The 22,209-nt window shown below is 44.3% G+C and overlaps 3 protein-coding genes across 12 annotated transcripts in view; 2 read left to right on the plus strand and 1 right to left on the minus strand.

Annotated features, from left to right (window-relative positions):
- The window catches only part of LOC142571778 (rho GTPase-activating protein 15-like), a 36,610-nt gene extending 33,803 nt beyond the window's left edge, over window positions 1-2,807 (plus strand). For all 8 annotated transcript variants that reach the window (XM_075680380.1, XM_075680379.1, XM_075680378.1 and 5 more), the window contains one exon: window positions 493-2,807. In XM_075680380.1, the coding sequence (XP_075536495.1) occupies window positions 493-664 (172 nt within the window). In that variant the 3' untranslated portion in view covers window positions 665-2,807. The remainder of the gene's footprint in view (window positions 1-492) is intronic.
- A 6,343-nt stretch (window positions 2,808-9,150) lies between these two features.
- Window positions 9,151-20,271, plus strand: Pyroxd1 (pyridine nucleotide-disulfide oxidoreductase domain 1). The gene is made up of 11 exons (XM_075678705.1): window positions 9,151-9,446; window positions 9,654-9,734; window positions 9,937-10,065; window positions 10,301-10,372; window positions 10,454-10,510; window positions 10,592-10,665; window positions 12,153-12,343; window positions 12,972-13,051; window positions 15,964-16,179; window positions 17,679-17,942; window positions 18,567-20,271. The coding sequence occupies exons 1-11, from the start codon at window positions 9,315-9,317 to the stop codon at window positions 18,810-18,812; spliced, it is 1,542 nt and encodes a 513-aa protein (XP_075534820.1). The 5' UTR covers window positions 9,151-9,314; the 3' UTR covers window positions 18,813-20,271.
- Window positions 18,500-22,209, minus strand: part of krz (beta-arrestin protein kurtz) — a 43,852-nt gene continuing 40,142 nt past the window's right edge. For all 3 annotated transcript variants that reach the window (XM_075680389.1, XM_075680386.1, XM_075680387.1), the window contains exons 9-10: window positions 21,727-21,858; window positions 18,500-19,957 (exon numbers count right to left, since the gene is read on the minus strand). In XM_075680389.1, the coding sequence (XP_075536504.1) occupies window positions 19,873-19,957; window positions 21,727-21,858 (217 nt within the window). In that variant the 3' untranslated portion in view covers window positions 18,500-19,872. The remainder of the gene's footprint in view (window positions 19,958-21,726; window positions 21,859-22,209) is intronic.

The raw sequence follows: 22,209 nt of genomic DNA on the forward strand, positions 1-22,209 counted from the left end.
ACGAAACCGCAGCTACTATCGATGTAATCACGGATGGCGATCTTGCAGTTCTAAAGGCACACGGCCGACGTGCACACCGATTTATCATGCAATGGGCACGAAGTGTTCCAGCATTGCTGTGATTCATGTAGGATTTCTGCTGATGAATATGGCGATGTGGGCTCCGCTACTTCATTTTGGTTGGACGCTAGCGCCATTTTTGCTCTTTTGCGTTGCACATTTGCTGCACTCGGCGCTCGCCAAGTTCCAAGAGTTGTTCGAATAAACCGGTGTGTAGCCAAATAGGTCTGAATTAACGAGGGTTTGATTGCATTAAATAATGCATATGCCTGCTGGGCCCAGAGCACGAGTCCAACTTATTCTATTTTTCAAATTACCGAGGATCAAACTAACGAGGATTTACTGTAAGTGTAGATGTAATTAATCATTGCTGGTTATAATATTTTTTCTTCTCCTGTTTCTTATATATGGCACATTGAAATGATGGCGCAGGGTTACAGAGCACAGCGACAAAAACCGCATGCACATCCAAAACCTGGCCATCGTGTTTGGGCCAACACTGCTGTCATCAGGTGAGGAGCCCCGAAACCTGGCTTTGGACATGATGCAACAGAACCAGGTCATCGAGTTCCTCCTGCTCGAGTTCAACTTCCTGTTTCCTTGAACACTGTTCTTGTTCTTCTTCATACTCCCAAAGAGCAGGGAAATCGACCCCTGCAGTTTTCAGTTCCTACTGCTACTACTGCTCTTGTGCTGCTGCACTGTGGTCATGACACGTGGAGCAACCACTAAAGTTCCAGAATTCCGTTTGCACCGTGCAAGCAAAAGAAGAGTGTTGTGCCCTTGTTAATACCCCTGTTAATTCCTGGCCATTTCTTCCACGTGGATGGCATCTCCTGCTTTCTGTCATTGGATGCATGACAACAGAACAGTTCCGTGCTCATTCAGGACATCGACCTGCCAAACACACAACTTGAAGAAGTTGCAGACAGTGCTCATGCTGTGCCCTATAAATGGTGACATTGCTTCGTGCCTGCCACTAGGTGCCATGGTTCCGAGTAATTGCTGCAAGACTGTGCTTTGGTCGCTCCGGATGCATGCCCATCGTCCATCAGCCGTTATGGCCATGGTGCCGCCATCATGGTTGGCCTTGCCATGAAGTTTCACCGTGTTCTCGAAGCCGGTCTAGTTGATAGCCATGTTTGAAATATTTAAAGGCCAGAGGTTGAATTCTCTGGGTCTGGTTTTAAGCTAGAATGGATTTATGTTATCATTCCAAGTGCCCAAACTCATCTGTAGTGGATCACTGAATATATGTTATTCAATTATTATTACTACTACTATACTTGCTTTTTACCTTGATGTAGCCGTAGCAATGCTTGAATGGAAGTGGCAGCTCCTGCTGCTCAGCTTGAACAGAATTCATGGTTCTGCAAACATCGTCGGAATACTACGGTGGATTTGCCCTCATGAATAATACACTGCCGATGTGAATGGAAGTCAGGAGAAAGCAAGCCGACAGAAGGGGCTAGTGTGCCTAGATAAGCTCTTAATATGCAAGGTAAAGACATCTATTCTGTAAAAGCCCAGTTGTGTAAAATTCCACAATATTTATGCCCTAATAATACAAGAAATATATAGGTTGACATGTGCAGTCGGATTGAGCCAATCATTGCATTAGCAACTGCAGTTACTGTGTACAGAAACCCACGTTCATTTTTCTAGAAAGGCTGGTGGGCTCCTGATTTTCGCTACAGATAATATGCCAACTGTGGTGAGCATCTTGTTTGTCATCTTGAGGCAGCATATGTTGCATTTGAACACAATCAGTCGGAAGGTTGTTTCTATCTATGTCCTTGCCTGCAAAATGCATCTTGTACCTGTGGTTTTTGAGCAGCAATGGACATATTAGGCTGTTGTAGTCAGCTGAGTGCTTAAAAATGCCAACCTGACCAGGATTCTGAGTTCTTCCCACACCCACACCTTCCCACACACCTTTGCTTCTTGCTCCATTGTTGAGAGCTGGTTTTCTCTGTGAAGTTTCAGACAGTGCTGCACAAAACAAAGTGTACAAAGGTAAATATGCCAGAAAGTTGTGTCGGCAGTGTGGTGGCAATAAGCTTAAGCAAGTCATGATGCACTGTACAAAACGGAGTACTCTCTCTCTTTCTCTCTTATATATTTTGTTTGTTATAGAGGTACAAATGCCACGTTGCCTGTATTGCAGCCTTTGTAATTTATTGTTGTTCAGTTGAACACAGGAGTACCATGAATATTGCAAGATGCTGGTCAGTGTGAAACCAGCTGCATTGTCTCTGCTAGTTTTCTTCCGCGAGGGAAACTGTTCTGTGTAAATGTGTGACACCACAACCAGCAACCTTGGGGGCACTTTCGAGCATCCAGTAAAAAAGAGATCTGGCATGTTTGTTAGGTATTTGTAGTTTAGTTTGGTACTTGTTGCTTCAAGGGAACGTTGAGAATTGTGCATAACATCATGGTTCATGAGGCATGCAAATGTGGTTGCTAATTCTGTGATATTTTATGACAGTATTACAGCCCGTTGAAAAGGTATAGCAGTGCTGCCTCTTTTGCTGTGTACAATTTTGGCTTTAACAAAGACATGCCATTGCTTGTGAATAAAGGAGCACGTATCAGGTTTATTTATTGACATTCCTCACAGTATACTCTGTGCCTTAAGAGAAAATCAATGATATGCAGTTTTTGAACATGTTTCAAGTTTGCCATTGTGTTGTTGAATTTAGAGAGCACTATAAATTAATAGCAAATAAAGTTGATTTTTCGAGTCACACACAAAGTCCAATTTTCATTTGTTATTATCCCTGTCGCACTGTGCTTTAGATGACTTGAAACGAACAATTAATGAAACGCTCCGTGGGCCCTGTTGTGTGAGCTTTGTAACAGATACAACGAAGCTTGCACAACAGTGAATAGAGTTTTACAACAAACGTTAACCGAACTTCAATGGTCATTGAAAGTATTTGTATATGTGGTATGCCAGCATGAAAATTGCATACAAGGAACCTCCCGATGCCCTGAGGCCCCTTGTGCATTGTATTGCACACTAGTAACTTCAATCCTCAAAATTAACTAGGAAGTAATTGCGTAATATACTCGCCCCTGATACAATGTCAGACGCATGCAGAACTGTAAGTAAGTGGTTTAATCACGTTCTTGCGCCCAGCTCTTGAGAAAATTTACACGAATTTAATATAAGCTGTTGTGTCACCACAGACAACGAAAAAGTAACCATGAGGTGCATTTCGAGTCCTGCGAAGTGACATGCAAATCTGGGATGCAGTGCCAGCAAGGCAACCCACCATGTGATGTCTCATCTTTTTCTGTGTTGTTGCAAAGGAAAGCAGTTTTTACCACATGAAACATGAGAGACAGTTACTTTGTCCATGCACATGGAGATGGTGCTTCTGGCACCTAACAGTGACAAACAAAGAATTGTTTTCTCATGTTCCTAACATACCAGTCAGACTTGAAATCGCAATCATGTCTTGAAACTGTCTTCAAGTCTAGGGAGGATATAAAATGCATTTGCAAATGTTAAGAACAAAGTTGCTGGGTCTCTTTTGACTTTTTTTGTCCAAAGGTGCTTGGCCTGTCACACAGCAGCAGATGTATATTCTCAGTCAGTCAGTTTCAAGGATACTTCCACTTTCACATGGCATAGCATTCAATGCAATGCCCCATTGGAGCAATGAGCATGCAAAGACATGGTTACAGCAGGGTTCACACACCTCGAAGTCCTAGAAGTGGAAAAAGAGATTCAAGGGCCCTTTTAACTCCTTGAACATAAATGCGCTCCTCGATTCACTTGAAAGCTGAGGTTGAAGGTTACTTCTGAAGATACAAAGTAACTGACTCCACATAGGAGCTCTGCCATGGAGGCTGTCTATCAAGAAACAGCCCTAGATAGTTTCTTTTGGGAGTGCCGCTAGACCATTTAATGTGGGATTTCTGCAATCGCAACAACAGGCTTGTTTAAATTGTCATGGCCTTTGTAGAGCTAGACAATTTCCAATCACCTGACCAAGTGGTGCATTTTGTTGTTTTGCTAGTTCGTTCGCATCCCAGCCATCGTGGCTTTATTTTCGAGCCCTAGGCTCCAGAAAAGCAAGTTTCTAGTTAAAAAGTTTTTGCCATTTTGCTCTAACACAACAAGTATCTTTGGCTGAAGCTGAACACTACTAGCCGCCATGTTGGGAGGTGATTGAAATCGCTACAGTGGGAAAGTGAACTTTGGATTGGCACCTGAAGAGCTTGAAGCACATGTCCAACTCGGAAGCTGCTTAGCGGAAAGAAATTGCAGCTAAGAAGGAGATTCACTATTTTTCAGTGTATGTGTACAAATAAGGTTTGTTTCCTCCTCCTTGAATTCTGGCCTTCGGCATCCTTCAAGTCCTTGAATTCTCCTTGAACTTTGAGTGGATCTAATGTTCTGTACCAACCCTGGGAACACGTGGAGAATGCAGGAGATGGAAATTCAAGACGATGAGCAAAAACAAGAACAAGTTGAAAGCAGGGGCCTACATTTTGACAAGTTACGAGTTATGACAAGTTAAGTTTCAACATTTTGACAAGTTACCAACCCTGTTGCAAGAATGAGGCTCAAACAACACCTTATCTTACTGCACTTTCAATATTGCACTGTTTTGTTGGATGGCTACCACGTCGATGCTTTCATTCAGCTTCTCCACAGCCTCAGTTATTATGCAGAACTGGATTTCACTGGATGCAGAGCAGCTCAGCATAGAGATAAAATGCCTAAAAAAATGTGATCAAGAATTACTGCCCCTGAACAAAGCAACTCTGAATGATGTCACACTTTAAATATCCATCTGCTGGTTGAATATACTAGCAAATCTAATATACAAAATTCACAAGTGATAATGCATGCTTCGTGGCATCATCTGCTTCTTGAAGCAGGAAGAAGAAAAGAGAAAAACCTTTTTTCAAGGATATTGTCTGTGCTTCCTAGGAGTACAGTGCATTGGTGTCTCCATAAGCGGAAAGTTTTTGTTTTTCTAGGGGGGCTGGGGTCCAACCAGCTTTCCGAACTATGTATATATATATATATATATATCGTTGGTGTCTCATTGAGGTTGGGTGGGGTGCCCCAGATCCGACCCAGGTGGGCAGGAAACCAGATGATGGTCGGTGTGGTGTTTGAGGGTGCTCGGATCAACGCTGCAGAGGACGCGTACCGCCTGGTCGGAGACAACTCCTCTCTCGAACACTTTGATGGCCGGTCTCCATCCGTTGAATATTGTCTTTCGCTTATTGTCGAGCATTGCCAGGGCTATGGCCACTTGCTCCGCCACCTCGAGGTCACGTGTGAGTACCGTGGCGGCGTTTAGTGTCCACTGTGAGGACAAGAACGCTACCACAGCCTTCGCCACAAGATATGTTTGCGATATTATTGGTCTTAGTGAGGTTAGAAGAACTGGTGAGGCTTGTACAGTGCTGACTAATGGCCATGTCCTCTGCTATAGAGGATTCCCGGATACGAACTTATACAGGGTAGGATTCCTAACACATAAAGACATAGCGGGCAACATAGACGAATTCTACAGCATTAGTGAGAGGGTAACAGTAGTCATAATAAAACTTAATAAAAGGTATAAATGAAAGGTGGTACAAGCCTACGCTCCAACCTCCAGTCATGATGATGATGAAGTAGATCAGTTTTATGAATACCTGGAATTAGCCATGAGAAAAGCACAAACTCAGTTTACTATAGTAATGGGCGACTAAAAAAAAAAGTGAGGAAAAAGCAGGCTAACGAACAAGTAATTGGCAACTACGACGTCAGCTCTAGAGACAATAAAGGAGAGATGTTGGTAGAATTCGTGGAAAGGAATAAGCTACGAATAATGAACACTTCCTTCAGGAAGCAGAGCAACAAAAAGCCTTAATGGTCAAACAAGGAATGAAATCGATTTCATACTTTCTGCCGATCTCAGCATAGTGCAGGATGTAGAAGTGTTAGGTAGGGTAAAGTGCAGTGATCATAGGTTAGTAACGTCTAGAATTCACCTGAATAGGAAGAGAGAAAGGGTAAAATTGGTCAAGAAGAAACAGGCCAATCTATATGCAGTAAGGATAAAAGCGGACCAATTCAGGCTGGTACTTGCAAACAAAAATGCAGCCGTAGAACAGCGAGATGTAGATGATATAGAGGTAATGAATGAAACCATAACTAGGCTGACTTCAGAAGCAGGACTTGAAGTGGGAGGCAATGCACCAAGCCAACCAGTAAGTAAGGTGTCCCAAGCAACGAAGGGCCTAATAAACGACAAATAATGAAACAGTCCAACTCATGAGATCAGATAGAATTCGTGGAAGTGTCAAAACTGATCAAAAAGGAGAAAAAGGATATTCGAAATTATAACGTAAGAAGGACTGAGGAAGCAGTAATAAATGGATGCAGCATGAAATCAGTGAGAAGAAAACTTGGCATAGGACAAGCCAAGATGTTTGCACTGAAAGATAAGCAGGGCAATATCACCAGCAATTTCGAAGATATAGTAAAAGGAGTGGAAGAATTCTGTACTGACCTGTACAATACCCAGAGCAGCCAGGACACCTCCTTTGAAAGTAGTAATGGACTGGATACAGAGGTCTCTTCTATAACTTGCGATGAAGTTAGAAGGGCCTTAGAAGACATGAAATGAGGAAAGGCGACAGGTGAAGGTGGAATAACAGTCGATTTAATCAAAGATGGAGGAGACATCATGCTTTACAAGCTTGTGGCCCTTTATATGAAATGTCTCACAACTTCAAGGGTCCTAGAGAACTAGAAGAATGCCAACATTATACTAATCCACAAAAAGGGAGACAAAGAATTGAAAGATTATAGCCCCATTAGCTTACTTCCAGTATTGTATAAAATATTCACGGAGATAATTTCCAGTAGAATAAGACCAACGCTTGACTTCAGTCAACCAAGGGAACAGGCTGGCTTCAGGAAGGGTATGGTACAATGGATCACATTCATGGAATCAATCAGGTAATCGAGAAATCTGCAGAGTACAGTCAACCTCTCTACATGGCTTTCATAGATTACTAAAAGGCACTTGATTCAATAGAGATAATAGAGGTATTACATTATCAAAGAGTAGAGGAGGCTTATGCAAGCATTTTGGAAAATATCTACAAAGATGCCACAGCTACCCTGATCCACAAGAAAAGTAGGAATTTGATTTGACAAAATACAAGAAACACAGAACGAAACACAAGCGCTGTGTCTGTGTCAGTGCTTTTGTCTCGCCTTGTTCCTTTGTGGTTGCATGTTTTAGCGCTGTTATATTTGTCAAATCAAGTATGCACCAACTCGCCCAGAAAGAAGTTTTAAAAAAGTAGGACGATACCTATAAAGAAAGGGGTCAGACAAGGACACACAATCTCTCCAATGTTATTCTCTGCGTGCTCGAAAGTATTCAAGCTGTTAATTTGGGATGGCTTAGGCGTAAGGATCAATGGCGAATATCTCAGCAACCTTCGGTTTGCAGATGACCTTGTTCTACTCAGCACCATTGGGGACGAGTTACAACAAATTGACGACATTAACAGAGAGAGTATAAGAATATGGTTGAAGATTAATATACAGAAAACAAAGGTAATGGTCAATAGTCTGACAAGGGAACAAACATTTAGGATCGCCAGTCAGCTTCTAGAGTATGCAAAGGAATTTGTTTACCTAGGACAATTACTCACAGGGGACCATGATCATGAGAAAGAAATTTACAGAAAAATAAAATTGGGTTGGAGTGCATATGGCAGACATACTCAGATCCTTACTGGAAGCTTACCATTATCACTAAAAAGAAGTACAATCAATGCATTCTACCGGTGCTAACATGGGGCAGAAACTTGGAAGGGCGATGGAACGAAGAATGATAGGTGTACCATTGAGAGACAGAAAGAGAGCAGTGTGGATCAGAGAGCAAAACGGGCATAGCCAATATTCTAATCGACATTAAGAGAAGGTCATGCAATGCATAGATTAGATAACCGGTGGACCATTCGGGTTACAGAATGTGTGCCAAACGAAGGGAAACGCAATTGAGGACGGATAAGAGACTAGGTGGGGTGATGAAATTAAGAAATTTGTAGGCTCAAGTTGGAACCGGTTGGCGCAGTACAGGGCCAGTTGAAGTTCGGAGGCAGAGGCCTTCACTATATATAGAGGCTAGGAAGTTATCCTTTCTTGAACTTAAAGTGAACTTAAAATAGGTTGATGATGACGATGACATTGTCAAAACCCGTCTTCACTTTCAGACAAAAAACACACCGTCGGAACCGCAACATTATGCTCATTCTGTGGCGAAGCGGAGGCAACAGACCATTTCTTGTTGTCTTGCAGACGTTTTTCTATTATAAGAAAACGAATACTCGAAATCCCTCTTCGCTCTATTGGTCTAACTTTATCAGTGCTTGTGATCCTATTTTTTGGAGCCTCCATTATTGGGTTCAGCCACAGAAATGTTTGCTTGGCAATCCAAAATTACCTAATTGAAACCAATCGATTTTCATGTTAGACTGATCGTTCTCCCTCCCAACCATAGCTTTCTTTTATTTCTTATCTATTATTAATCATTCTTCTTATTATTATTTTATACCTGGTTTTCACCTGATTATTTTCTTCTTTCTCCAAACATAAAATGTTTACTTTCATACTCCAACGCTCAAATTGTTAACTCCCTTGTTATTATTATTTCTTTTATGCACCTATTGAACCACCCGATTCTTGGCCAATCCCCCACTGTGGGTATGAGCCACGGCCACTCAGGACAACAACAACAACAACCGCAACCAACGTCGCTTAAAGGCAAATATTAAGTCAAGCTAAGGTGATAGATTCGAGCATCACTAAGGCGTCAATATTATCGCGAACAGAGCCTTAATTATCGAGAAATAGACGTAGATGCAGGACATGATTACAACCCCCCCCCCCCCCCGGGGGGGGCATTCAAGCGTTGCGAGGTTTCGGCATTCAAGCGTTGCGAGGTTTCTGGAATGGTATTGAAACAGTCGATCTTCAGCAGAGCGAGCTGGTAAAAGGCGGGAAAACGGGAACTGAACAGGGGACAAACGAAATCCATTTGGATCCGCAGCTCGCTGCCAGTCGTAGCCAATAAACCTGCATGCAAAGCTCTTGTATGCTCTTGTGTGCTCGGTTTCGGATATGTTCATTCAGCGCTTCGTTCATTTTATTGTCACGTATTCCTAGGCAACACCTATTACTCTTGTGACACCAAGACTAAGGAGTCAAAGAGTTCCTCATGAGAAAAACCTCCAGTAATATGGAAGCTTTAAGAAACATCAGTGATGTTATTACAGGACAAGTATTGCATCTGAAAAGCACATTTGTTGTGATCGGTGGCGGCATTGCAGGCGTGTCGTGCGCCGAGCAGGTGAGTGCATGGTCCCCATAATTCATGCATAGACTGGCATCTAAAATTTAAAAAAAATGTATATATCGTCATGCTGTTTAATGTTGATCACGTTGCGCTTGCGCACAAGTGTTGAATATACGTGTTGTGCTGTTCTCTCGATCGCTGTCCAAGGCGGCATACCAAACGGGCAGTACCAGTGTTCAGTTCTCTGCCACCCTTTTCCAGCTCGCCGTTAATTCTCCTGAGGAGTCAGTTCTACTCATAACAGCGTCACCTATTGTAAAAGCCGCAACGAACGTTGTAAAGGTAAGTTATAAATTAGTTAAAGTGGTTTTGTCAAAAGTGCTTGCACCTGGGGATATCGCCACCGTACGTGGCAGGATTACCAAACTAGTGACCCAAGAAAGCGTTTAATTCAAAGTAGATGTAAGCGCCCTTAGATCACCGAGCGCTCATTTCACGAAAAAATGTGTTTTGTATGTGTTGTATATATTGTGCCAACCTCTAGCTTCGCAGAATCATCGAGAGTTTCGACATCGAAGAGCGCTCTTTCAACTACCTAGAGCAGCAGTACAGCAACATCAAAGTGCTTCAAGATGTGCTCATCTCCCTGGAGGCCAGTGAACGAGCAAGTATTGCATATTATTGTTGCTCATATTTTCTAAAAACACACACACATTGGTAGACTTAATCTCTTACTTCTAAAATTCGGGAGTGCTGCGGCTTCAGAACTTCTCATTTGCATGCTTTCAAGATTATTATTGTGGCCTGTTTTTCGCCATTCTTGCTTGCTTAGAAATGCTTTAGGTAGAGTTTTTGATGCCATTTGCTTTGAATTTGAGACTCCTGCAAAACACGGGTGTATTTTGCAGAAAGCCTTGCTCAAGAGTGGTCGAGTGGTCAGTTATGGGGTGATCTGTCTTTGCATGGGTGCAAGACCTCAGGTATAGCAGTTTGAGTACTTCCTTAAATTTAGAGGTGGCTCTTCTTGCTTAATGCATGACTGTTTTCATGTCTACTTTCAGTTAATTTCCAAAGACAACCCACTGGTATTGGGCATTCGGGACACAGAGACTGTGCGGGTAACAGCAAGTTCACACATTTGGAACCTCCAGCTTGAAGCTTGTAGCACCACGGACATAGGCTCTGTTTTCTCTTTTCAGATGCTGCAAAACCGACTTGGTGGTGCTAGACTTGTAGCTGTCATTGGTAATGGTGGAATTGCCACAGAATTGGTGTAAGCACTCTTACAAATAACCATGCCCACAGGTGCACCCACTGTGCGGCTTTTTGCATGTAGCAAAATGGCAAAAATAATTACAGCCTTTTATATCTGTCATCTATTATTGCAATGTCTGGCTGGCCGCACTGGTCGTCATTATATTTCCTGAAGTATCAATCATGTGACCTGCATGGCACTCTTCAGGTTTCCCCCAGTGAAGTTACACTTTTAATTCCAAAGCACTTATCAACACTTTCTCTGTATTGCAGTGAAACTATTGAGGAAACATTGCTGGGCAGCCTTTGTTTAAAAAAAAAAAAGCAATTCAGCACTGTGAGTACAACTGACTCTAGGTTTAATGAAATCGTACCCCGAAAATGTAAAAAAATAAAAGAACACTGCAGTAGTTGGGCCTTAGATGAGCAAATATTTTTATGTGTTCCCAGATGTCTCAGCTGTCATGTGAATTGAATTGTCAAATAACAGTTTAACACGAATTGATACAGTAGTGACTAGATTGAGCAGCTCATATTGTTGCTTGAGTGTTGGAGTAGTGCAAAATGAAAGGAGGACAGTGGAAAGCACAGAGCGACAACAAAGATGGGTGCCAGCTTTAATTGTGGCCGTTTATTTGAAACATTAACACTCAGCCATACGAGCTGGTAGTGGAGCATGGACTGGTCTAACATATCTCATTTGCTGCCAGCTACAGGCTTTAGAGACATGTAGGTCGTTTATGGTTCATGGTATATGAAGTGGGCCGAGACAGAGCTAATTAGCTCACAGAAAAGACACAGAGTGGTTGCGGAATTTAGAGGTACACAGCAATGGGATTATTGGCCCTAAGGCCTAGATTGGTGGTATGTGGGTGAAAGGTTTTGCAAGGCAAAACAGCCTTATGCTGCCACTGAGCCAGGCTGACTGGGAAAAAATTGCAAAGGCACTTCTGTCCTCACTATCTACGGAATCGTCACCATCGTCATCAGCCTATTTAGGGCCACTATAGGACGAAGGCTTAGCAATCTTGGCTCATCCTTTGTTGTGTTAGCACGCTTGCTACTATGCCTGCATAATTTCTAGTTTCGTCATTCCATCTAATCCTCACCCACCCATGATGGCATTTAGTGCCACAGACAACTGGTTGTCTGTATTACATGCTGCGTGTCCTTCCTAGCTAAACTTATTCCTCTTATTCTCTCCTAAAATGTAAGCTACTTGTGTTTGCTCTGTAATATATACTGCCGTTTCTGTCCCTTTGTGTCACACTTGTCAGTTCCTGTTCAGGGTGTGCGAACAATCCCAACTTTCAAATAATTAATTGATTATTGTTCTATTCGGTTTGGTCCTCGAATCAAATAGTCGCCACTCGCAAATCCAAGTATTTTTAGAATGCTTTATGTCATCTACTGTTCACGATGAAGCCTGAAATCTGGTGCCATCTGTTGTCCCCCCTTCTCACATGTGAAGTGAAGAGACTGTGTTTGCATTTTTACTGTGTACAGACATGAAATGGGTGGCTGCCAAGTTCTGTGGGTTGTGCGGGAGAAAAGCATTGGTGCTACTTTCTTTGACCCTGGAGCTGCACAGTTTTTTCTGCCACAGCTGAGTGCCGAGAAGAGGGAAGGCACTGCAAGCTCTGCCACAGCAGAGCAAGACACTGCAGACTGCAGAGACTCCGAGTGTCCCAGCCACGGTTAGTTCCCAAAATACACAGCCCCACTTCTACAAATCCTGGGTGCACGAAGGAAATCTATAACCTTTTCATGTCACGGCCCAGTACCACTGTACAAAAAAAAAAAGAAAAAAAAAGAAAAAAAAAGCAGCCTTTTGCAGGAGCCCCATTCCTTAAACTTTTGGCACCGACTGTACACATTGCTTTGAAAAGCAAGAAATTCTGCACAATAACCCCTCCTTGTGCATGAACAGCCTCTTCAGCCTTTGTAATTGCAGCGTAGAAGACTGTAGAGCAGGTTGACAGTGCTATCAATCCTTGCAGATTCTGTGGATTCCAAACAGTTAGATCATAAATGTTAACACCATGGGAGACCAGGAAGACCAGAACTCAATTACACTAGCCCTCTTTGATTTTTATTCATCAATAAGTCAACTGGCACGAGCTATTTTTCATACTTGTGCTCCACAAGACCTAGCTCTAGCAGAATATGTATGATACATTGACAAAACAAGCACTGTAATTTCTCTTGAAAGCCGTAGTACTGCCAGCTTAAAACCTCATGTAAAATTTGTTAGACTATATAGTTCCTTCATGGCAAGCTACCTTGTGGTAAATATGCCGAGATCATCTGCCCTTTTTTGTGCAGCAAACCAGGATTCCTTGCCTCCTGGAAGTGCTTTGGGGCCAGACTGGGCCAAAGATCGTGTTTTGCAAGGTGGAACTCAGGTTAGAGCTTGAGTGTTTCACAAGACCTCTGATTAGTGCACCATGGTTGTAACGTTTATTCACCATACATATAAACAACACAAGCAGCGTGGCTATTTATTGTAGCATATCTAAGCAAGTGTGCTTTTATTGGCATTTTTGTGAACATAGTGTGGATGGTCTTAATCCAGTTTTTCTTACGAGTGTTATAGCATGACTCTGCCAGTGACAGGCACGTCTAATTTTTCAGAGCTTGGGATGTGCTGATCCGTTACACTGCTTACACATGGCAGTACATGACAAGGTGCCCATCCAGCAATTAAGATTTCTTTATTAAGGAAGCCAATTGGATGGAATGGTCCAACAAAAACACTCTAAATCTTTGTAAAGAATGCACACCACTGAGCTTTCATTCTATGCATGTGCTTACCTGTGTAAACAAGCTGCCACAAACTAAGATAAAGCCAGAGTGTGCAAATCTGTACAAATGTGCTTGAGTCCAAGTTCATTGTGTAACTGAGGAGTCCACAGTAAAATTTTCCTAATGTTGTACTACACATTATTTATTATCCAAATGTTTTCTGCATTTGTCTTGCTAACACTCAATCTGTATTTGTGAGGCTTCAGCTGTAATATTGTTATTTTGTTCCTGTTACATGTGCACATTTCAAGGATAGCTGCGACATTTTGCTACTGTGAGCACCGGCTCACTATTGTCCTTTCTGCTTAAAGGGGCCTTGAACCACCTTTTACCAATGTCATATAATGTTATTGACGTTAAAATACACTGTTTCGGAAATACCTTGCTGCAAAAAGTACTTCAATGCATTAATCGGTAGTGGAGTTATTGGCAGTCAGACATTCCCTACGGCGTGCTTCCGCTCCTTCTTCAATGGCTGCACTGCGAAGGCTATGAAGGAGTGCGGTGCGCCCACAACGCTCCGCCTACTGAACGTCACCGTGGTGAACAGTTCAAATTCGATTTTGGACGTTCATAGACACCACTACTTTTCGATTTTGGCATCTACTACACGCCGAGTGAGGTTGTTTTCAGCGAGCCGTAGTGCACTCAGTCAGTGGACTCTTCGTGGCACCCCGCGGTATCTACGCTATGTAGCAGACACAACTACATGCAACTGTAGTGCATATGGGCAGCATTTGCTTTGTGCATTTGCTTTGAGTGCATGTGTGCACTCAAACGCTCCAGTCTGGCCATGCTACGTGGTGTGGACTGGCTTTGTCCTGCACCAGCTTGACCGACGGATAGCAGCCACATCCAACTTGCGCATTTTGAAGTGCCATCAATAGCTTAATACGAAGCAAAGTCTGCCAATGTGCCTAAGCAAGAGTGCCCAGGAGCGAGTGCACGCTGGCAAGCATACATGTGGTCCGACTTTGTTTCGTATAGTTAAAGGCTAGTAGAGTGTTCAAAATTAGTTGAACTTAGCGAGACCTGGTGGCCATGACGCTGATAAGCAGGGTGGCCCATAGTTTGATGCATACGCAGGCAGCCACGGCTGAGCATGAGCAGACGATAGTAGATTCTTTCAGAAATATGTAATTATTGTTGAAATTGAAAAGCACATTTTCACTTACTTAAGCCTGTTTATTAAACCTCGTCAATGAATATCCACAGTAACAGTAGGAAGAAGTGCACTGCTACATTATGAAATAAAGCATCCAGAAAGAGTGAGGAGCAGGCTTCTGTTGAAAAGAGTGTTTGAGAAAAAGGCGACTTCGTACTCCGCCGCGCACAATAGCGAAATTCGGCTGAGATGTTCACAGCAGCGTGAACATCTCAGATTTTTTTGTCTTTTTATCAAGACCGAGGGTAGGTTCAGGACCCTTTAAGGGTTAGTTTGGTGCCACTAAGGAGGTTAAAGGAAACCTCCTTGGGTGCGACATGGCGTGAGTGATTACTCGTGGCCCTTTGCGATACAAAATGAAGTACAAATAAGGATGCAGCTATGTGCTACACAAGTTCGTGCTTCTCTCACACTGACCTAGCTGCTGCTTTGTTTATGCCATTTCTTTATCTGTACTGTTATAATGATTGCGAGTATTGAACGAAATGTAACTAATGTAATTATGTTCACCTGCATATATTTTAATGTTGGCCACAGTGCCCTTGATAGTGTGTCTTTCCAGTGTTGGTCACAGCTACATTCAGCATCTGCTGATCCAAATTATAACCTCTGTACAGGACGGCTATATGCTGTACTGTGCTCACGGAATGGTATGCAACAATTTCGGGCTAACTGATGCACTACATACTTTCGTTTCCACCATCTGCAGTTCATGTGACATCAGGGTTAATTTGGCTTATACACATCGATCAGAGTCTGCATCACTTTTAGTGACCAGAATCGTAGTGACATGACAAGTTACTCTCAAGTAATTGCATGTACGGAATGTTCTACCATACTGTGGCATGCCTAAACAACCGGACACCTACGCTCTGCCCATGTTGCAGAGAGGTCTCTCATCCAGCAGTGTCTTGCACATGGCCACACCACACCGCCATGGCACTTGTTGTTGAAGGGCCTGGCTTCGAGGGCTATGCTGACTACGGCATAGAAGGCCCAGAAGCAGAGCACCGGCACACCGAAAGGAGTGAGGCTGAGGAACATGATGTGGGTGCAAATCATCCTCACCCGCGAGGAGAAAGCCATGGCATTTGAAGGACAGCTTGTGCAATGGGAAACTGGCTTACATCTTATCAGTGCCTGTGGCACGGTCAGATGAAAGTGCCGTAGTCTGCACTGCCACCGAGTGTTGAGGGGCCTGGTAATATCCTACGGAATTATGTGACCCGTTTGCTGCATTGCAAATCAGTGCGTTGCTCAGCGACAGATGCCTTGACAATGCCTTGTCGCATGCTTCTGCATGCTTGAATTACACTTATGGGTTCTGTAAAATATGCCTCTTTGCAGAAAAATGTGCACATAGAGTACAGCTGTGAGGTACGTCTGTTGCTGACGCCTGCTGAATTCAAGCAGAAGCGTCTCGCCGATGCCAGCTGCGACTTCAAGTGCGGCTCCAACTGGCCGATCTATGTGCTCTTGACCAATGACAAGTGCTTTGGCGTTGACCTCATCGTCAGTGCAACTGGTGTCACACCCAATGCAGACACCATCACTGCACCTCAGGTGGGAAAATTGCATCTTAAAAAGTACTAGTGCAGCCTTCAAGGAGTGGCTCTGATGAACCACCATGTTTTTACAGTAACTTTTTAACAGTGGTTAAGGGGTTTCGCCGACATTTTTTCCGCCAGGACACTCACGCGGCTGCATGCTCGGTGTTAATCAGCAATGGAGCCTGTATCAGAGCCCCAAATTTTTGCTTGTGGATAAATTGATAAATGATTATAAATTGAAAGTCACCTTGTGTACATTTTGTGCCTCCTCTCGTTGGTTCACCTCACATGAATTAAACATGTTTGGACATTATTTTTAGCCAGTACTCTGTAATTTTTCTTTCTCACATAGCGTCTTACCTGCTCCACGTTGGAGGTCAGTTGGAGTTTGTATGGCTGCGATGGTAAAGAGCAACCAGCAACGCAGTGAGCATGGGAACCCTGATGTGGCCATATGATTAGGTTGTCAGTGATGAATCATCACTTAGAGTAGCCAGCACACAGATACCCCAGTACGGTACAACCTCGTTCATACGTGTTGGAAAAAAAGAGCCGCAGGAAAAACGTACAATCCGAAGTAACTAAAGAAATTTGAGGGACTAAACTATTGACATCTACGTAATGCGAAGCATAGCGCGGATCGTTGCGGCAAGAGATGCCGACGTGCGTCGAGCTGGTGGTGCCCTGGTGGCCCGAAACACGTTTTGTTGTTTTCCTATCGCGTGGTGTTTTAAGAGGGCGATGGGAAACAAATGAAATCAAGCTGGTGGGCGACGCCAAATGCTGCCGAAGCAAAACGTGATGCCCACATTACACCGCCTGCAGCAGGAAACGGCGAAGTCTTTGAATTATCACCTACTAACAGTGTACAGTTCGCTGCCAATGGCATCACGCACCACGCGATGCAAAACAGATAGGTAAAGATGCTTATTGTAATAGGTTTGGTGGTGATAGCTGTGAATGCAGCGTGCGACGACCCAGGTGGAGATTCGCTGGTACCAGAATAAGAAACTGCAAGCTGTTGTCTTCACATGAGATGGGCGGCTGTATACTGTTCTCGATTGCACGCGCCTCATGCCTTTCCTTGTTCACATTGGATGTAGCGGCCGGAAGACATACGATCGCAGTATGCAGCAGGGAATGGCGGCATGTTTCGGTTATCGCCTAAAGCCTGTGCTACACTTCTGATATCAGGCACCACATGCTGTGAAACAGATAGTCGAAGATCGCAATATGACTCGCGGCGATAGCTGTGAATGTTTTTGTACCGAAACGAGAAACTGAGTGCACGCCGGCATTTTTGCGTGAGACAGGCGGGCAAGTATTGCGGTGAAGCCACGGCGGCGGGCAGCTATATACTGCTCTCTATCGCGAGGTTCTACTGTACTTCCGAAGGGGTGTGTGAAAACTTGCATTGTATAAGCACTTTGTATGAACAAAGTGTGTTCATACAGTGTTTCATAACTGGAGAGAAAGCTGCACTCCTAAGCGTCCACCATCATTCCACTCCAGTTGGAAGTGGCCACAGATGGAGGCATCCTGGTGGACCGCCAAATGAGATCCTCACTAGCAGGCGTGTATGCAGCTGGCGACGTTTGTACAGCAGGCTGGGAGCCTGCGGAGCTGTGGTTCCAGCGGCGCCTATGGACACAAGCACGGCAGATGGGCCACTGGGCAGGCACCTGCATGGCAGCCCACTGGTCAGTCGAACCTGATCCCCTTGCCGATGCCCGTTTCGACCTTTTCTCTCACGTGACACGCTTCTTTGGATACCGGGTGAGAACCTGTTTGTTTTGGCAAGCTACATATATGCAGCACAAATGAAAAGGCTCAGTTTTGAATCTTCGAAGTCATTTTAGCGGTGCTTACCAAACCTGTCATTCCTACATCACGTAAGACTTACTTTTAGGGTGTTTTCTGGAGTTAAATTTCTTGCGAAATACAACTGAGAAACCGTATTTCTAAATTTTGCTTTATCATTCTAAGGTTATGGTTCTTTCAGTTCATCCTTTCTTTTTGACAAGGAAGACTGCTCCACAATTGCACACTTTGGTCCCTCTTGAAACAATACACAATAGGAGACCAAGCGTTGTCATAATTTTGCAACAGTGGGTTTTTAGCAACTACAATCGTAACTCCTTGAAAATAAACTTGGAGCCTTATACATGTAAATATGTATTACTGCTATAAACATTGTAATCAAATCGGTGGATTATAAAGTTGGGTACCTTGACCTGCATCTCCCCTTTAGCTTCCAGTTCTGCCTTTTGCATAGTTTCACTGCCACAGGCACAGTCATAGCTATGAAAACCTTAAAGAAAGACTAAGGAAAACACGTTGTCCATGGTGGGCATTTATTCACAGCAGCATTGCCGTTAGCTCAGCGATATGGTCTTGCAGGTGGTCCTTCTGGGTATCTTCAATGGCCAAGGCCTAGCCGACTGCCGTGCACTTGTGCGCGTGAACCCAGGCCAGGAGTACATCAAGCTGCTTCTCCATGACGGGAGGCTCAAGGGAGCAGTGCTGATTGGCGATACAGATCTGGAGGAAACTTGCGAGAACCTTCTGCTCGACCAACTTGACCTGGGTCCTCTTGCTGATCACCTGCTTGACCCCGAAGTGGACATTGAAGACTTCTTTGATTGACCTCTTGTCAAGACACCCACGTCTGCTTGAAATGACTGGAAAATGCTCATTCATCACTCACAGAACTGTTTTCACGAACAATGAAGCACAGTCTTCAGCTGGAAAAACATGACAAGCAAGGATTGTGCCTTCAGAAACCATTCGACACCACACATGGCTGGCTGAAGAGCCTACTACTGTTGCGCGCAGTGCTACACTGCTTTCCATCACAGGTTTTTTGCTCAAGCGGCCGGTGATAGGGACCCTGATGAACCTGGTGTGAGCTTGAGCATGGCCGCTAAAATACAGTATGAAAGTGCCAGTACAGGCAGAGGTGGTGCTCTTGCCCGCCAGCCGTAGGACCACTTGCAAAAGGGACTAAAGTTTACATTCACAAGCCACACATTTCCCCACAGCGCAGCTGAAGGGAAGCCTGCTGCTGAACACCACGCACAGCATGCGTACGCCATAAGACTTTGAATGACGTTGAACACTGTCGCATGTGTACAGGACGGGACATTAAAGCTAGTGTTTCTTTTTTTTTTTTTTCAAGCATGGCATCAAGTGTTATCCAATTCTTCAGCCAAAGAATATTAATGTGGCCGAAGTGCTTCAGTGAAATGCGAGATGCATGCATCATACCAGTCAAAGAGGAGCCAGCCACTTTAACGGTACATCCAGCGGCACCTTTCCCTCTCCAGCCGCACTGCAATAAGCTCTACACCAAAACATAGATGGATGGACGTCCACAGCTTGCATGATCGCAAGAGTCCACTCTGAAGGTGTGTGCCTCGGATAAGTGGACACTGCTGAAGGGAGCTGGAGCACAAATGGGAGGTGTCACAAACGCCTTCGGCTGTTGGAACTGCCTGCCTGAAGGTGCCTGGTGACCTGCCTTGGACAAGATGCACAGTGAGGGACGGGAACATTGGGAGGGCGACTGTCGATTCGCAGCCTTGCCTTCTTGCACAGACCCTGCAGAGGCGGTGCACCAGGAAGTGGAGCCGCCAGTCAAGGTGGGGGACGGGAGCTAAGCTCGTCGACGGTTTGGCACTTAGGGAGCGCACAGACTGCAGTCCCCTCAGGCGTCCGTCTCACCGCGGAGCCGCAGCCGTGCAAAATCTTCGAAGATGATGTCATCATCATCTAGGCTGGCCGCAGCATCCCTGCAATTCACAAGAAACTTGTTTAGATGAACAATGTTAGTAAAGCCAACAGCAAAACAGTGAGCAAATGAATTCGGAAATCTGCAGGGTGGCAACAGTTATGTGTTTATCTGAAGGTAGCACAAGATTACAGAGGAAACCTATCCAGTTTCCTCAAGAAGAACCCTTTGCAGCCAAAGAAAACTAGCACATTGGAGAAAGTGGGATCTTGTGAACTTTTGCCATTTTGCTTGCAACATTATGCATTGCAAAGAAGCTTACATGTGGATTCTGAATATTATGTATTTCATTCAAAACATGTTTTATGCTTGCCACTGTTTGGTAATCTGCTGTACATCAAGCTATGCAGTTTTCCGACACTGTAGAGCTGCTTGATGTAATATCACAGAGTAATCCCCATACCTTTTCTGCCATGAGTACTTGAAAACTGACTCGTGCGAGAGTACATATTTTTCCTCTTACTCATTTTACCAATGTGCTATTTCCTGCTTCTGTCAACAAAGTCACTCGTTAACATTTTTTCACTGAAATAGCTCCCTAACGCCTCCCTAACAGGGGAAGGCTAACCATTCTGCAGGCATTCACAACAAAGTTTCTTCACTCACTCACTGAAATAGCTATTGCACCAGCATGCATCCATAAAATTGCATGCTACACTTCCATCAGTTTACTGTACAAAAGTGCATAAGCACTGTAGCGGCATGGCTATCACCTATAAAGCAGGTGGGCTCACGTGCAGGTAGCACAAGATAGAACACGCTAGGCGCTCGACTTAAGCGGTCGGTCCCGAGATCCCATGGCACCATGGCTGGCCAGCCTAAATAAACTGTGGCTACAGGGGCTACCTCTGCGCGCCGCCTTCCACAAATTGTTGACCTGGATGTGATTCTTGAGCAGCACTGCTCCTGCAAAACTTCAGTAGGCCACGCATCCGTGGAAGTTGTGAACACAGAACATTGGAAGGCTCACCTGCTACTGCTTGCGTGAAATCTCAAATGCCAATGGCATCAGGGTTGCGGTGTTCGCTGAACGCATCCTGAAGGTTGTGCTTGTGGTGTTGCTGTGCTTGCAAGTGAAATTTGTGCCTAGTGGAGCCGGTCAGAGAGCGCCTGTATCGGTGATGAGTGAGTTGCCCCCAAAAACCCGACAGCTTGCAGGAACGTCCAAGCAAGGAGAGCGGTGGGCCATAAGTAGCTGAAAGTGCTTAAGTTTGGCCCATTGAACTCCCTGGAAAGAGACGCTGCGCTACCTGCACATGAGTCCACCTTCTTCGCCTGCTTTGGAGGCGATACTTGCACCGCTACAGCACTATGGCCAATTCAAATACGAGGAGCATGACAAATTTCTTGTATTTTCTAAAGTTGTGTTTAATGTACACATTTTCTACACTCAGGTCATGTAGATAAGGTAAGATCAGAGGCTCATCTGCATAAACTGAACTACAAGTGGTAAAATGTAATTGCATTATACTATCAAGAACCCTCTCTGGAATCTGCGAAAGTAAGAGGCACCTTTGCCAGTATCACTTACATCATTGCTTTTTTTGGCAGTACAAGCTGCATACGAAATTTCTTTAGAACAGCAGCTACAGTAACTATGGTGGCCATCTGTGGGTTGATATCAAAAGCTTGGAAACCAAAACGTGTCTTCACGGAGCTCTCTGCATTTGAATAGCAAAGTATTTGTATCACAGCTACAAGTTGCCACCTGTGCAAACGTATCTTGTTCTGGCACACTGCACTGTGAAATAGAACAGACAGGAAACGTACGTGTCCAGCTCAATCAAGTTGGTGTCCAGTGGTACAGGGCCTGGAGCCTTGGGTTCACTGACAACTCGAATCGGGCTTGATTCTTCGGGTTTTGGGTGCATCAGGATGAAAGGCAGCTCAGCTACCAGGTCCCTGGGGCACACAATGAAAAATTTGCAAAGGCCTTTATGCAAAAATCCAGAAGTTGTATTTTCTACACATTTGACATAGCATAGCCAGTCTCATGATTCAAGCACAGGTGATGCGCAAGTACAATAGAACCTCATTCGTACATTTTGGAAAAACCGTGAGAAAAACATACCAACCGAGCAAACGTACGATCCAAACTAAAAAAATTTGACAGACTCAACTATTGTTGACATCTACGTAATGAGAAGCGTCACGCAGATCGTTGCAGCACTAGACGCCAAAGCGCGTTGAGCTGGTGTTGCTCCGGCGGCCCGAGAGGCGTTTTGTTGTTGTCCTACTGCATGGTGTTTTAAG

The sequence above is a fragment of the Dermacentor variabilis genome, chromosome 2 (genome assembly GCF_050947875.1).
Source record: "Dermacentor variabilis isolate Ectoservices chromosome 2, ASM5094787v1, whole genome shotgun sequence".
Lineage (NCBI taxonomy): Eukaryota > Metazoa > Arthropoda > Arachnida > Ixodida > Ixodidae > Dermacentor > Dermacentor variabilis.